The sequence below is a fragment of the Trachinotus anak genome, unplaced genomic scaffold, assembly GCF_046630095.1.
Source record: "Trachinotus anak isolate AG129_WGS33_773 ecotype Australia unplaced genomic scaffold, CSIRO_AGI_Tana_v1 ptg000028l, whole genome shotgun sequence".
Classification (NCBI taxonomy): Eukaryota; Metazoa; Chordata; class Actinopteri; order Carangiformes; family Carangidae; genus Trachinotus; species Trachinotus anak.
The window spans coordinates 9,955,678-9,972,799 of record NW_027273879.1 but is presented as its reverse complement, the minus strand read 5'-3'; the positions used below and the strand labels follow the sequence as shown (position 1 = coordinate 9,972,799).

At 41.2% G+C, this 17,122-nt stretch overlaps 2 protein-coding genes across 2 annotated transcripts; one reads left to right on the top strand and one right to left on the bottom strand.

The window, feature by feature from the left end:
• Window positions 1–939: 939 nt before the first annotated feature.
• On the top strand, window positions 940–2,280 carry ora5 (olfactory receptor class A related 5). The gene has a single exon (XM_071466292.1). It carries the CDS (start codon window positions 1,013–1,015, stop codon window positions 2,150–2,152), a length of 1,140 nt encoding a protein of 379 aa, XP_071322393.1. The 5' UTR covers window positions 940–1,012; the 3' UTR covers window positions 2,153–2,280.
• Window positions 2,281–3,183: 903 nt separating this feature from the next.
• On the bottom strand, window positions 3,184–16,632 carry nup155 (nucleoporin 155). Its single transcript, XM_071466291.1, has 34 exons — window positions 16,485–16,632; window positions 16,094–16,260; window positions 15,128–15,265; window positions 14,884–14,980; window positions 14,655–14,725; window positions 14,461–14,553; window positions 13,837–14,100; window positions 13,671–13,744; window positions 13,454–13,545; window positions 13,244–13,341; window positions 12,975–13,142; window positions 12,332–12,432; window positions 11,969–12,139; window positions 11,742–11,852; window positions 11,507–11,601; window positions 11,331–11,416; window positions 10,946–11,087; window positions 10,746–10,812; window positions 10,541–10,656; window positions 9,803–9,906; window positions 9,417–9,550; window positions 9,037–9,228; window positions 8,625–8,763; window positions 8,370–8,505; window positions 8,118–8,271; window positions 7,924–8,028; window positions 7,404–7,558; window positions 7,165–7,294; window positions 6,772–6,885; window positions 6,510–6,630; window positions 6,296–6,406; window positions 5,781–5,917; window positions 5,543–5,649; window positions 3,184–4,200 (listed from the first exon to the last, which is right to left on the bottom strand). The coding sequence occupies exons 2-34, from the start codon at window positions 16,233–16,235 to the stop codon at window positions 4,062–4,064; spliced, it is 4,104 nt and encodes a 1,367-aa protein (XP_071322392.1). The 5' UTR covers window positions 16,236–16,260; window positions 16,485–16,632; the 3' UTR covers window positions 3,184–4,061.
• Window positions 16,633–17,122: the final 490 nt, after the last annotated feature.

Sequence of the window (17,122 nt, the reverse complement as noted above, 5' to 3'; positions counted from 1 at the left end):
TTTATCAGCGCTTAATAAATCATTTACTAATGTTTCGCAGCGCAGTTTCATAAGAAGAGTTTTTAAGGGGTTGCCAGGTTGCAGAAAATCCTCCTCCAGCATCACACTCCCTCATTTTTCTTTTTATGGAACTTTTACTTCATCAGGGAAACAAATGGATTGTTAGCCCACTTACAATCTGGAAGAGGATTACAGACCATTTGGGCCAAAATCCATTTATTTACAACTTCTTATTAACATTTACAAGTGTAGAGTGGGAGGCTTTGTAGAAAGTGAGAAATCCATGAGCATTACCCAGGACTAGAAAGAAGCACCAAAAGGTCTGTGGGCATTAAAACAGCAGCAACCACTTAGGGAAATTGAAAATCATACCTTGAGCTGCAGTGCTTGTGAACTCCTCTTTGAGAGGAAAATAAAATTCCCCAAAATTTGTGTTGCCACTGGAGTATAAAATCGAGTGTTGTTGCACGGAGAATAAACAAGGCTGTCAATTTGTGTAGCTGTAAGCGGCTGAGCTGATTTCTCACAAACTAAAAGGGGAGCTGGGCTGAAATTTGCATGCAGGAACTCAAGTTTTATGCAAAGAAGCATCAACTAAACTGCTTTAAAGCACACAAGTAAATATGGTGAAATAAAATTATAGGTGGCATTCCCCTTTAGATGATCCTACACTATAGAAGAGACCTGTGAGTCTGTAAGTTATTACCCTTAGTGATGTTTCATTTTGAGTTTTTCAAGAGGACTGAATGGTGAGTCTGGTGAGTTGCAGTTGCTCAGTGGGAGGTGTCATGAGGGGGGGGGGGAAACAAACCTCTTTCTCTGTGGGACTGCAAGATTAAGGCTCCAGGAGGGAGAACAAGATGATAAGACATTAAATGTGATTGGGTTGGGCTTCGTACCCTCCTAATATAAGTGTCAAAAGACCAAAGCATCCCACATGATAAGCTGGGGAGACTGTGAGACAAGTGAGGTTTTATCATAAAGTGAAGCTGCCACCTGATATTGTGACAGAATGGATGCAGAAGAGTTGATTGAGTCCATCATCAGAGCTCTTATGTTTCTAGCAGGGATCCTGGGAAACAACTGGCTGGCCATACGCTCCCTGCCCGGGCAGAAATCTGGCATCCGCACCAACGAGGTCCTTTTCATCAACCTGGCTGTCTCCAACCTCATCACCAACTACCTGGTGGACCTGCCTGACACCATGGCAGATTTTGCTGGCCGGTGGTTCCTGGGGGAAACCTTCTGCGGTGTGTTCCGTTTTTGCGCCGACCTCTCTGAAACCAGCAGCATCTACACGACCTTCTTCATCAGCATTTTCTGGCACCAGAAGCTGGTCGGTTCCCTAAAACGAGGGGGGGCGCCGGTGCGGCTGGACAGTCTGTGTCTGGTGGGCTGTCTGCTGGCCGGGAGCTGGACAGTGGCTGTGGTCTTCAGCATCCCGCATTTTTTCTTTGTCAAAGTTGAGGGAGGGAATGAGAGCCATGAAGACTGTATCGATGTCTTCCCTGATGCACTTGCCAGGCAAACCTACGAAATCTTTTATCTAACCCTGGCTAATGCTCTCCCTGTTGCAGGGATTGTGTTTGCCAGTGTCCAAATTGTCATCACTCTGCTTCAAAACCAGCGCCGCATACAGGGTCATAGCTCTGACCACAGCAAGAAAATTGGTGAAGCTGAAAACAAGAGTATTGAAAACGGAAAAGATGAGAAACCTGTCAGCACTGACACTGGACCGGGCAGCTCAAAAGATGTCAAAGATTCTGCCTCCCTTTATACGGGCGTACCTCCATCTTCATGTCCAAATGGAGAACTGTCTGGTGACAGTTCCCCCAGCTCTCCTATCAACAGGGAAACAAACACTGACAGCAGCATTGGAGCTCAACCAAATCTTTCCAGGCCCAGCCAGATGCCGGCTAAGCCCAGTACGAGCTCAAGCACTCAGGTGAGGGCAGCCAAGAGTGTGGTGGCTGTGGCCAGTGTGTTCCTGGTCTGCTGGCTGACTCATCTGCTTCTGCGCATCACCAACAACATCCACACCTCCTCGATAGTGGTGGAGGTGGCCAGCTATATTGCAGCCTCCTACACCTGCATCATCCCCTACATATTCCTGCATGGAGTAAAAAAGCTTTCTTGCTCATGTAAAAGGTAGAAATATGTATATCCCAAACGATTTATACTCACTGTAGTGTGTCTGTAACATAATATTGAAGCGGTCTCACAACTCCCAGTTTGTCTCTTAAATCTGCTCAGACATTAAAACCCTAAAGGAAAACTAAACCTGACAGCTGTCTGATGATCTCGGGCTGACAGTCTCTAACATCTTTTTTAATATCAGACATTGTTATCCTTACGAAGATGTTTATTCTATTTGTCGCTTGACATGACATGAACTACATCATACATGTGATACAGATGAAATATTGTGTTGCTTGTCCCATTATTTTATTGCCTTGCCATTTGTTGTTTTACTTCTCAACAATGAAATAATCTAATATGAATTAAAAAGCTCACAAAGCTCATTTTATTCTAATATTCTACCTACATTTACTCTATTTTGTCTGAAAAGATACTTAAAATTTTAAGTGACTTGCTTCATGAATTTTAATGTTTCTTGTTAAGGCACTAAGGTGAGCAGGAGAATTAGCTGTGGAGGAATTAATAAACGATGAAGACACAAAAGGCAGCTTGACGTGATGGAAGCGGTGGGATTGTTAACACAGATTCTATCATTAGTTGATGTTCACTTTTATTTGCACTTGCGTAAATTCACTCACTGCAAAACTGAGAGAAATCACCCCAGCATCAAGTCAAAATGATTTTATTTTTCATGGAGGCTAAAAATTAAACAAGTTTATACTAGAGTGCACAGCTAATTGGAGGAAAAAGACCTGTAGCAATTACTGCTCTGTTGGTGATGACTGTAAGAAACCCTGAGTGTTATTTTCAAATTAAAGATAATCATGTAAACACACACAGAGACGACATTAGGACCATGATTGGACTCCCTCTGCAGTGTCACATTATCAACACTCAGCAAGTGAATCCTCCTTTCTGCTGCACTTATTTATAAAAATGTAACACAAAGTATACTGAAGAACAGGAGTTCGTTGGTTCACAGGTAACAAAGTTGCTGTGTAGTGTTTTCAAAACATCCTCAAATAGAAGCAATGCAATGACAAGTTTTATTTCTTTATAAAAAATGTTTTATCAGTTTTTTTTTTCTCAACGCAAACCAAAGTTTTCAGTGGAGCACCGTGAACTGCACTGTGTTAAAAAATTGTTCTACATTCAAATCAACCACAAAGCACTCATACACAACAGCACTGTTAAATTTATCAGCCATGTAGACAAACTGCTCACTCTAAATAATACACATGAAAATAATGTTTATGTGTGTGAATGACCTTTGGCAGAAGGGATGACATTATGGCCAAGTTATGTACATAATTACAACATCCAACTCTGAACTGTTTGTTTGGAGGTAAATGCAGAACCAAATTATTCCCCTGTGGTGAAAAGGCTTCAGTCAGGTATATTTACCTGTCTAAAGTATATTCATATGAAAATATCCCCAATCAGTCATCATTAAGTGCAATACACGAAAACTAACCTGTAAAATTCAAAGGGATTTCATGTTTTTTTATAAACAGGTAACTCAAATATCTTGCCATTTTTAGATATCTGACACAGCTATTTGCACACAATGCAAATAACCAACAGCCTCTTGCTTTCCAAAGTTGTATTTCAGCATAATGTTTAGACTTCCAACAAAATGCATTAAATAAGTTATAAAATGCGTCTCTTGAGTCTCCCTCATCTTTACCAGAAATCTGTCACCTGCTCCCACCGTCCCCCAACAACAAGCACTTGCCGAGCTGAAACACATCTGACTAAAGAGAAAGAGGCAAACTCTGCTGTGGAATACAAACATCATCATGTTGTGCGTGCTGATAAAGTAATCACATTTTTTTTTTTTATCAGCTGTTCAGTTAAGGCCAACAGTGTGAGATCCAGAGGTCACCTGTCCCTTCGACTGATGAACAATGTTATTGGTAACATCAGTGGAGTTTCTCCAGTTTCGCCTGCAGTGACTTGAAGTTGCCAATGGTCTGTTGCAGGGCCGAATTCGGGCTCAGAGACTGCAGCTCCACGAGGTATCCACAGATGTTGTCGAGACACACGTTAGTGAATCGGCGTCTGAAATAGGCAGACAACAAACCATTAAACTTACTTTACTGCAGGTTTATTGCCTTTTGAGAGTTTAAGTTATACACTAGGCACTTTGTTGTGGGTTTAATGGTTTCAGTGTATTCAATTTCTCCAAAAAAGGACCCCCCCTCCCTTGCAGCTGTTCCTTCTGTCCACACTGGCTGTGAAAAGATCCCTTCTCAAAGTGATCCGAAAATAAATGCTGGAGGACAAAATCCAGTCCTCAGCCTATACATAAATGCATCCAAAGCACAGCTGAAGCTACAGTTGGAGATAGTCAAATAAAGTGGGGCTGTTCCAAAGTAAGTGGTTTTAGTGCAAAACCCTCCCTCTTTGTGTGATTCCTTGTTGAACTGAGGTGGAGGAACAGTAACACAAAGAGGGTTATTTGTACTGAAAAGGCCCTAAGTTTGGGATACATCCACTTGTTTTGGCTGACTCAGACTGTAGGCGCTTCATATTACCTTTTGCATTTTCATGCACTGTGTCTCTCATCACTTATATTAAAATCCCTTTATGAAGGAATTTCATCACAGCCAGTATGAACAGGAGGAGCAATCACAGTAACCAATTCTCAGTGTATATATGGGCGTGTGAGTATTGTCTGGAGACTGTTCTTTGAACAAAAGCCCAGTGTGATGAGCAGTTCTGATCTGAAGCAATCTCACCTCACAGAGAGAAATTACCATGATACAAACATCACAAACATCAGTGGGCATGTGGAGTTTAAGGTGACTGTGGCACTGTGTCTTTGCGTGAATGCAGCTGGTGACAGTGGCACACAAGTGATTGACAGACAAGATCTGTTGCCTGGAAACAGCAAAAATACCTCTCACTGGAAAAAAAAAACACATTCTAGTGTGATCAAGGGCAGAGCTGTACTTCAGTTGTAATAAATTTGCTGTTCTTACTGCAGATTCAACTGTCCAGGTGTCTTATTTTTTTCCAATTATGTGTGTCACCAATGACACACTCTGAAAAAGATCAGTAATCTTTATCATCGGGCCAGTCATTCAAAAATCCTGAGCTCCTCAGAGATCCTCGAACTAACAATGTTTTTTAAGCACTTTATCTCCTGTGTACACACTGCAAGGTTTTATGCAACACCACAATTTATAATTAAAATTTACAATGACAGGATTTTATCTAGAGCAGCTTACAGTAAAGTGAGCAAGTAGGGGAGGGACACTTTGGCAGGATACAGCATTAGTTGTCAAAGGAATTTTAATCAGGGGCCTGAGGCTCATGCTAATGTCTTAGTAAAAACAGGGCCAACACTGCAGCGCCCACCAAAGGCCAGCAGCTGAACACCTCCTCAGACGATGATTACCTGTCATAGGTTGGTACTCTACTTGGATCATCCACGAATCCTGAGAGAAGCACATGGATACACTCAACAAGGTGGAGAGGTTTCCTCAGCCGCTGCCAGCAGGGATCCTACAGGTGAAAAGGCGGCGAGGCAGGGTATTTAAGTAAAAGACACTGTTCACAAGAACAGAATTCATTTACCAAAACTTTAAGTGCAGACGTGATGCACTGGAACATGATATTTTATGTGAAGCATGTACCCGTGTTTTGAAGAGTTGGTCATAGACCTCCAGAAGTCGTGGCAACTGAACTCCAATCTCCTGCATGGTGGAGGTGACAAATCCCACATCCCAGTTGAGTCGACACACCTCCTGCTCCAGAAACTTGACCAGGAACTCTACAATCATAGGACACATCCAAACTTAATAATACTGCATACTCAACAGTATGTCTATTACTGAGGAAAATGCATTTTGCCTCTGACATACTGTAACTGATTCTGTGCATGCATGCAAGTACCAAAGATGTAAATATAATAAATCAGTCTCCACAGAGAAGACAAGTTTGAACAGGCCAGTTGTAATGGGACGATAATTAAGCAATCACCTAGAGCACCTGCATGACCCTACAGACCTGCACCACAGAGACATGCTGACATAAATGACGCAAAAGGGACGTCTAATTATATTACTGTTAACAAAGTGGTGAACAGCAAGCTGGAAAATTCTAACTAGAGGGAAAATTAACATAATTGCAGGAATGTATGAACGCTTACCCAGAGGGAAATATCTTGGTGTTCCAGCATAAATCCTTCCCAGTGATACCAGTTTCAAACTAAGAGACCTCATCCTGTCTACTGGACTCATGGCCACAGTGTCTCCCAGTTCTGAAAGACAAGATTCAAAACACTCTTAACTGATAATTAAAGCCCATTATAGTGTAGGAAGGGCCCAGGTTACATTTTTGCAGCGTTTTGACATTACACTTGCCTTTCTCCATGATCTCCTGCCACAGTGAGTGCACCAGGATTGGGTCAGAGTGTCCTGCGCAGTGAATGATGGCCAGCTTGCACTCAGACAATTTGAAATGGTCAGCAAACTCTCCGTAAAGCTACACAAGAAAAAAATTACAAACATTTTTCATTCAATGTCGAAGAAAATAAAACAAAACTTTCTCCATCATCTCTAAACATCTCATCTCTATTTAAAATCCCTAACTCCTGATTGTGATTGTTCTGATGCTGTATTTTACCTTAGTGATGTCCATGAGCTCGGAGTCCAACTGAGAGATGACATTTTTCACTGAGGGGTGATGGGAGTACTGTCTAATCAGGGTCTCCTGGATTTGTACTTGTATACGCACCAGCTAGGAAGAAGAAAAAAAAACAAGTTTAGTTTATTTATCTATTCAATAGGGATGATGCAATTTAACATGGTTCCAATACAGAGCATGATGATGACAATGCTAATTTTCACATCACACTTATTTCCCTCACTGTGGTCACTCTCTCACTCACACACACACACACACACACACACACACACACACACACACACACACACACACACACACACACACACACACACACACACACACACACACACACACACACACACACACACACACACACACACACACACACACCTCCATCTTTTCTTCCAGCTCGTGAAGGAACTCCCCATCAGAGGCCTGAGCTGAGATGCAGGAGGAGCTCTTGGCAGACAGGATGGCGCGGGCGATGTACTCCAAACGCTGCTTCAGAGAGATCTCAGTGCTGCATGATCAGAGAAGGAACAAGGGTATTTCTTTGATCGTATTAGGGTTACTTGAAAATGAGTTTTCTAAAGGAGGAAACTTATCATACTGTTCTTGTGTATCCAAACCTGTGCATGTCAGCGAGGCGGGCCAGTACATGAGCTGCCTTGCCAAAGTTACGGTTCTTCTCGTAGTAGCGCCACAACAGGTCCATATTGTGCACCTTACTCTGGTCCTGCTTGATCATATGCATCAGGTGTTCCTCCAGGTACGGAGAATTCACCTGGATAACAGAGGACAAATGAAAAGACAGCTATCAGACAGACTGCATGTAATCACACTAACAATGTTGACAGACATGTGTTTACTTTGGATATACACAGGGCTATAGGGATATATGAGCATTGCATAGTTTCCTGCTTTTTTTCAAATTTACATCATTAAGTGTGTCTCTTCTTGTCAGAAAACAGCACGTGGTGAAAATCAGCACAAACTGATGTAATTATTTTTAAAAATATTGTTTGTATTTTTCAGTTAAAATTGGGAAAAAAAAGAAATGCCTTACACTGCAATATGCACAAACAGAAACCACAATAAAATGACAGTTTCAAGTGATAACAGATTTTTACACGTGCACAAACACATTACCTCTAGCAGCTTGTCAGTCAGGTCAGCCTGAATCAGCCAGTTGTACAGAGCAATGTGAAATAGCTCGTCCTGAGACCTCTGGGCCAAACCAAGCATCTGCTCAAACTACAAGGGGACAGATTTTTTGTTACATATGCAGATCATGTATGCTGCTGTGCAAAGAAATAAGGACCAATTGTCCCCTTCTTACTCACATGGGCTGTAGCTTCTTCATTACTAAGCATGTTGGGGTCAGAGGTCATGACAGGTGGCCCAGGTTGCTTTGGGACACTGGGGGATTGAGGAGCAGCTTTGCTCTGGTTCACCAGCTCCTGCATTGTGTCTGTGATGCACTTATAACAGGAAAGTCTGGGGCGGCGACAGGAGGGGTGAAAAAATGTTGGTGACAATCCGCCACAACAGCCATCAGTAACACTGATTTGTGTACTACTTCTTTCCAGCCTTACCTTTCCTGGAAGGCCTGCTGTCCTACTCTGTCCTCCTCAGGCTCTCCGTTCTTGTAGAAGTGGGGCCCCAGTCTCTGTGGATCCTTCTTGTCTGCTGCTGTTAGGCACAACTCAAGGACTCCCTCATAGAAACGCACTGAGACAGTTTAACAGAGTTAGTGATGGAGGTACATCTAAAAAAATGCACAATCTGCATTAGTGACCATATCAAGCAGACAAACACAGAAAGTGGAGAGGGCTCTTGTGTGTCCCTACCTTGCCTGTACTGGGAGCACACGAGCGGCAGGTCTGTATGTTGGCTGATCTGCTGATAGAGACGTAGAGACTCTCTCAATGTTCTCTCTTTACCTGCTTTACTCTGGATCTGCTTGGAGCTCTGCAGCAACTCATTAGCCTGAGTGGGAGACAAAAGTAATAGTTTACATACTGAAACAATGAATCAGTGAGGGTGAATCAATACCTTTTAATGGCCTTGGTGTTCCCACAATTATGCTCAAGATTGCAAGAAATGTGAGAGCAAGACGCTAAGGCACCAAACATAAAAACTGCAGACACCTGACTCTGTAATAAAGACTCACTTTTACTACATCTGGTACTGTTGATGGTTTCAAGATAATTCAGCTCAGAATATTTTAAGTACTTTCAAGGATGTTTGGTTTGCATGTACCTTGGAGCAAACGCTGTCATCGCTACTGTATAGCAGGGGACAGGTGTCCCGAAGGTGATTGCTGATGGCATCCACAGGCGCATTATCTTTGATGTAGACATTAATGAGCGCTGTGATGAGTGCTCCTGACAGCTCCTTGCCCCGGATCACTACATCCTTAAAATTTGCTCCCTTCACCTGCTCTTGAAATTCCTACGAACACAGAAAAAAATACGTAAGATTGCAAAATAAGCACGCCAGGAGCAACAAAGAGCTCACATTGCGCAGCAGGTTTTTGGGTGAAAACAAAAGGCATTACATTCAGCAAAGCATGTGGGTGACTGCCACAATGATGATGTATGAGCATCTGTTCGTAATGCAGGGTTTGTGCACACATTTACCTTTGGCAGTTCAGACATAATGAGGCTGAACTGATGATCACAGAGAAGCTTCCAGAGGGCCAGAGTCTGATAGGAGCGATGCACTAACTGCTGGATGCCCTGCAGGGACATTTTCTCATAGACCTGAGCCTTGGCTGGATACAGAGACAGGAACACAAATGAACAAGAAACATGAAAATTAGGAGGTATAAAACACATCAAGTGTAACATAGAGAGGATGAATGCAAAGTCTGTCCTATTTTTTCCTATATTGTTAGATCATGAAATATCTATATTCTGTATGCTAATTTCATGATGAATAAGATTTAGAATATTATATATTATTGATCAAATAAAGGCCCCGGACAACATTCAGAAAAATCCGGAAACCTGCACTCATAACTCACTCTGATATTTCCTCTGAAGCTCCTGCTGGACCTGCTGAGAGCTGGCTCCATCAGGGCGCATGAATCCCAGCAGCCTTTGCTGCAGGTTGGCAGGAGAGCTGAAACTAACAGGGAGAAGAACAGATGTTATTCAAAAGCGATGGGAAACAAGACTCAGGTACAGCAGAGTCTTTGAAGATCTGGACCCTGTTTTTATAAGTTCAGGGACAAGTGATAAAAAACAAGATTATTTTTCATATTAGCTACATAATCATGATCAGTTTCAGTTCTTCCTTATAATACAGCTTTGATTTATTTCTCCTTACAGGCCAAACAGACAGAATTACACACAAGTCTAGATTAAACTGAACATTACAAATTACACAACACAAATGTGTTCACAAATTTCAAGTGAGCCTAAAGAAGAAATTAACACTGAATCTGCTCTCTACAGACAGAAGCATTCATGAAAGTTACTCGTCTGGTCACAGCCAAACCCTTGACGTCACATCAGATATTTTGGCATTGATTAAAATTTTTTTTGAAATAAGCTTAAAGTGACATCACTGAACAGTGTGTTGGCAGTAATGGAACATGACAGCAGTCTCTGACACTCTGGACTGCTTATTAACTCTGATTAACTTTAATTTACAGCTGATGACGAAAAGGTGTGTACCACTGTGTTAAGAGAACTTATCAAAACTACAACACACCGATTTTTTTTACATATCACTAAGCAAGCAGAGAGGGAGCTCTTACCTTGCAGCACCGAGAGAGGATGGACTGAACTGCGAGTTTTTATCAAGAAACTCTCTTAAACCGCAGAGCTCCAGAAGGACTGACTCCAGATCAAACGATCCAACACTGCTCTCCAACTGTGGAGACAACAGATAACAGTTTGTGTTGACTAACCACTACTAGTGTCATTATTTAAAACATGTACACTGATGCTTATGCTACTTACAATACTGACAGTCTGATTTCCTTTGCTCATGGCTTTCTCAACAGCAAGGCTCCCATCCCAAATATTTCTGTGAGGAACAAGAGAGCGTGAAAGATGGTTTTTCAGTATCGACACTATCATTGCACATTGGCATTCACACTTCAGATTAAAAGGGAGGCCTACATATTTATGCTCTCACCCAGAAAAGAGGATTTACTTACCCAAGAATGCGAGCAAAGTAGATGCAGATGCCATTGTGTTTTCCTGAGAAAATCACCTCTGGGCCAGCTGACATGGGTGTGATGGGGGCAGACCCTGAGTGCATTGGTATGAAAGGTGTAGCCAGAGCTGGGGGTAAGATGCCTGAAGAGAGAATAACAGAAATAACAATACTTTAAATATGCATTTTATGATTGTGTTACCAAATGTCGTGTTTGAAATGTTTATAAATAACATTACATTCTGTTTGTGAATCCTTTCAACCCAGTCAAATACACTGTAATGTCATGTGTGTATGAGGCTTTATATGTGACACGAGTATAAGATGTCAGTAATAAGATCTTTGAACCCATCAGGCACAGTGGACAGTATTTGCTCATCATTTACCAGGTGCTGGAGAGCTCATCACAGGTCCAACATTACTGGGAGATGTCATGGCTGCAGGGAATCTCATCTGTGCTTCTCCTCCATATCTGATCACGACAACAGAAGAGTTGCTTTTAGTCTGTGTTCAGTGCAAGCAAGTGTAAATACATCTGTGTGCGTAGACAGTGTTATGTGACCTGAAGAAAGCTCTAGTGGCCCACTGTGAAACCTCTCTGTCAGAAGCAGCACTGGAGCACGCAAGGATCAGCGCTGTGGCACAGGCTTGCTCCTCCTGTACAGAAAAAACAATTAAACTTAGTGTTTTTTGTGTGTCTGAGAATTTGAAACATACCTGCACACTGGTCTAAGGCTGCATGCCTTAATCCTGCAAATGATGACAAAATATTAAACAGTGAATATCATGCTTTGTACCCTGTGCAGCTTGAAGAAGCGCTCAATCTCTTCACTTTCTCCTCCAGCGCAGCTCACCAGCAGATGACGGAGCTGATCAACTGGTCGCAGTTTTTGGAAGATATGACTCCCCTACAGGACAGCAAGGAGTCCAAACTTAGTATACAAAATTAAGACATAGTTTTATCACACTATAACAAGACTGAGAACAATGGAGCATCATGATGAGTCAAGGCAGCAGTTTTTACCTTTGCAGAGAGGAGGACAAACTTTTGCGGAGGGATATTGTGCTGCTGGACCACCACTGGTGAATCAGTGATGGGGATCTGTTCCTTGTTTAGAGGAGTAAAAATCTTGGTTGGCCTCTCCTCATTAAGGGCACAGAGAGCCCAAGAGTGCCCATCGACATTAGACATCATCTTCAATAGAATGGAAGAAAGAGGTATAATGCACATATTTTATTATCCAGTATATCATAGCTTTTAGCTACTAAAACAAGAAAAAAAACCAAAAAAAAAACAGCTACAATGTTTTTAAGGTTAGTAATGTTACTTCTGAAAGGGAAAAAAAAAAAGTGTAAACCATTTACTATATGCTTCTTATGTACCAACCTGAGTCTCCATCAAGGGTTTCTTGAAAGGAAAGGAGTCATGATTGATGCACCACAGAATGTCATTGTCCTCTGTCTCAGAAGCAGCCATTAGCAGAACGCCTGCAAGTTTAAACAGACCAACGAAAAGTAGAATTACCACCTCGTGGTTGTATGCCTCTGCCAACCAGTCAAGTTACAATTGTCTGTCCAGACTCATAATAAGTGTAGTCTAGACTTTGAAGGAATTCTATAATAGGTATTAAGTGTATTTTATCAAGTAAAATATGAATTATTGAGTTATGGCTAAAATCATGTTTTATGAGGTCATAATGATGTTGACCTTTGACCACCAAATTCTAATCAGATCAACCTTAAGTCATTCCCGAGATATCACATTCACAAGAATGGGTTGGATGGATGGTTGGACGGAGAGACAACCTTTTTTGAAGTTAATTAAATTAAATGTATTTATATTTATATAAATTAAATAAAATTTACTCAAATTAAATGGAGTGATAAGTATCAAATTAAATTTACAAATAAATAAAATAAATTGCACTCTAATTAAATTTACTCCATTAAAGAAAACTGGGTCAAATTAAACCAGAAAAATGACAAAAAAAAGTTTCAGTTTGTTCGTGGTAAACTGAGAAATGGCGAACCTTTGCTGTGTAGTGCCTTATGGACCTTTGCAGGTTTCTGCAGGGTAGAAGATGCAGAAAACCCTGGTGGTAGACGGACATGGACCAAAGCTAATAGGCTAGGTCGAACTGCTGCATGCTTCTGGTGTGGAGGGGCAAAAGGTGTGGTGCTGAAGTAGAGACGCACACCTACAAAAACATTTTTAACATTAAAAATCAGACATATTTCATGTTACCCGACACGTACACAACAATTTTATTTATCTTCACTACTAATCTGTAATCTTTACCTGCATGCGTGACAGCGAGTAGGTGACAGTCTGAGGACTCAGATCTATCAATCACAGAGATCTGAACAATGGGTTTGAAGACAGAACGATCAATTGTCCTGCAAAAGAAGGAGAGTTTCAAAGAGGCAGAAAAAAAATCTTAACTTCCCAGAATGAAAATTAATGACTGATGTGACAGAAACATTTGAGGTTTATCAAATCTGGACATACCTGGCTATATTTCCAGCAGCTGCAACAATGGAGCTTTGTGACATGGTTGCCACACGACTCATCCCTTGCCCATCAGCACCCAGGTCATACACCTGAAAAAAAAGATAGTTAATTACTGCAGCCTTCTGACAATAACTAGCTTTGCCAGTTTCCCTTATAATCAGAAACTGCCTCACATGTAAAAAAAAATTGAGATGATATCCGGCCAATGTCGTACCTGCAAGACTCCTTTCTCAGAGCGTGTGAATAGAGTATTGCGGGAGTTGTCAATAGCAATCTGCACAATGGGATCTGTGGAGCCACAGGACAACAAAAAGTTGAGCAAAGTTTATTTCAATCACAGACATCATTGACTCCACATGGTAATGTCTTTCTTTCTTTACCGTCTTCAGAAAAGGAAAACTGGAGCACGGAGGGGATGAGGAAGGACAGAGAGCTTTTGGAGTGGTTGATCTTCCTGCAGCGCTGGCTTAGCCAGCCGGCCTCAGCCTGGTAAGCTATCTCATAGAGGCAGCCATCTTTCCCTGCCATAAAGATGCGTCCCAGGTCTGTGGAGGTAATGGACAGGATGTAGGTGTTGTCCGTGGGGATTGAGAAGAGGGGGTCCGGTAGCAGCTGCATCCCACCAGACATGCTGTCATTCAATCCTACAACAAAAAGGAGAGACACCCCAGATGACCCAGATAAACCATTATAGGTACATGTGGGTATTAATAACACTGTTGCAAAAATAACATACCATGAATGTGGGATATAACACCTCAGTTGCCACCCTGATATAAGTACCATATTAATTAAATACAGCATTTATCTATGCACTGATTCGGAACAGTGCACATTTCAGACTCTCAGAATAAGAGGTTCAACTCTTAGGAGTAAAATTTCATTTTATTTGTAAAACGGTGAATCTTCGGGGGAATATTTTTTTCTGACATCTATAAAATCACATACTAAAGGAAACAACTAAAATGCAGTGTCACTGTGGATGAGTTGTATGACAGACTCACCAGCCTGGCTCTTGGGGAAGCTCAGCCCGAGGATCACAACATCCACAGAAGTGGCCAGTACTAGGAGGTAGTGAATGTGTGGCTGCAAAATTCCTGAAAATGATAAAAAAAATAAAAATAAAATTTTAAAAAAAAAGCATTATAAAATAAAAAGTAAATTAATGCCAAAGGTGAGTTTCAGCATTGATACATACCTTGCTTTGGTTTTACTAGACCCACTGCAAGAATGGTTTCAATAAGGCCATCAAAATAGGCCACATCTCCTCTGCAAGGAACACAGCAGACAAAAATAAATTAACTCCCTCCACTCCAGGTTTGTCTTATGGAAGTTTGAAATGTTATGCATCTAATTGCACTGAGTATGTGCTGGGTTAAAGATACTTTGTTCATGGATCTTGTCCCCTAAAATGTATATATACTCACCCATCTTCATAATTCCACATGAAGATGTCGTTGTCAATAGTAAGCCACGCTCGACAGATCTCAGGAAAAACTCCCATCATGCAGTTACATTGCATATCTATGAAACAGTTAAGTTAAAACTCAAATTTCTGGGGCGACATAAACGAGAGCAACCAACTTTACGGTTTTATTATAAGTCTAATGGAAACCTCTGAATCTTACTGAAAGCACTGGAATAGTTTTTCGTGAATGACCAAAAGGATACGGCTGAACTGTTCCACCAGCTCGGGTGGCAGAGGGACTCGGCGGACTGCACTGAGCTCCGGTAGGTTTGGCACACTCAGTAGACCTGGTCCTTGGAGGGGGTAGTCCATGTCCGACACTCCAGAGAGGGACGGCATATCTGTCAAAACAATCAACAAAAACAGTAAATCGGATTATCTGCCATCCTCAGACTCAGCATTTTGGCACCAAATGTTGTATTCAAATCATATCATATTTCCCTTGTATACAAACATATTCTGTGTGAAATATGACAAGGGTAAATATTTTGGCTTATGTTTTCTATCTGTTGAATTGTGTTTTCCCTGCATAACCAAGGACAGGATTCTTCATCTTTATATGCCATTTATAAACTGTCTGACCCATTTCTATCATCATCTATTCTGGAGGGAATATTGAGCAATTAATATTTTGACAGTCTGTGTTTGCTCCATGTCAACGCACACTTCCAAGCGTTTCACCTATGTGCCAAAAAAGACAAAATGGGATTTTGACAACTACAAAAAAAAAGACTTAGGTGTAAACAGTAGAAGCCTCATTTTACAGTTGAATGAAGAACTGATATAAAATCAATATCTTGATATTAGATGACAAGCAGGATTTTGATCAACATGTTTAGGCTGTATCACCACAGGCATTCTCAACCCTTTCTTTTCAAACAACACAGGCCTGTATACTTGTCTCGACCCTCTTCATCACCATATCCACATGTCTGAAAATCTTTAAAAAGTACCAATAGTGACTTTATTATCTCTCTGTTGTAGCTTTAGTTACAACCCATAAAATCCATTGTGATATTTGCTTGTATCAGAATTGTCCAACCTGCTGCTTAACCACATAATTCGTAGTTTGGCATGGCAGAATATATTGGTAAACAGAAACACTTAAGTCTGGTAGTTACTGTTAGATCTCACCCTCCCCTTCTGCTCCACACCCCCACATGACTTACTGTGTGAGGGGACGCTGAGCAGCTCCGACAGGTCAGGAAAGCAGCGGTCATCCTGCAGGTGTTTGTCAATCAGCCGGGCAGAGTTTTCCAGCGCTTCAGCGAGTGCAGCGGCGGGGCTGCTGGGTCCAGCGCTGGACGGCATGGCTGAGATACCACCACTAACGTACCTGTAGGGATAATCGTAAAGAGTGTTAGTAAAGTTAGGCCAAGTGGCATACGTGGGCAGAGAAATATCCTGCCAAATTCAATATACTATAAGTTAGCTAATGCTTGAGAGCTGGTAGAGGAACGCCGGTTAGCTGACTGCTAGCATTACAACCTTACTATTTAGCTACAAGCTAAATGCTAGCTAAGTGTGAAATAGCGTATTTAAGCGAACTCGTTGCTTTACCTGACTGAAAAGACTCCGTGTGATACTGAGTTATTTGGCTAAGAAGTCTTGTTTCACCAGCTCAGCAGCAAAATAAAAAAAAAAAAAAATACATCCAGCACGCAAACACAACCAGCAGCCCGCCAACCTCATGCACAGCGGCTGAGGCGAAAGGTTTTTTTTTTCCGGTGAATCATCTTCTTCTTCTTCGCCTTAATTTTCCGCAGCCTGCGCGAAGTGAAGCTTTGTGCTGCCATCCACCGGTCAATGTAATTTTGGGCGTAATATTCATCAGACAGACAGAAATGCATCTGTACACACAAACACAAATACATATACACACATGTGATAAAATATACATAGGAAAATATCATAGATATATTATAAAATATAAGAAAATACGATAAAATAATAATAATTTAAATAAAACAAAACGGGGGAATTCAAGTATTATACAAAAATAAATTTTGGTAAATGTTCAGTTGCATTATCCATCAGAATACACATATATTTTTTCAAGAAAATATTATAATTAATAAAAAATGATAGCCAAGTGGTGTCATTTCAGCTGTAAAAAATTGACATAAAATTGAGAAAAATTAATTTCTCCTAGCAAGACATATAACATGTGAGAGCCACAGTATTTTATTACACCGAAA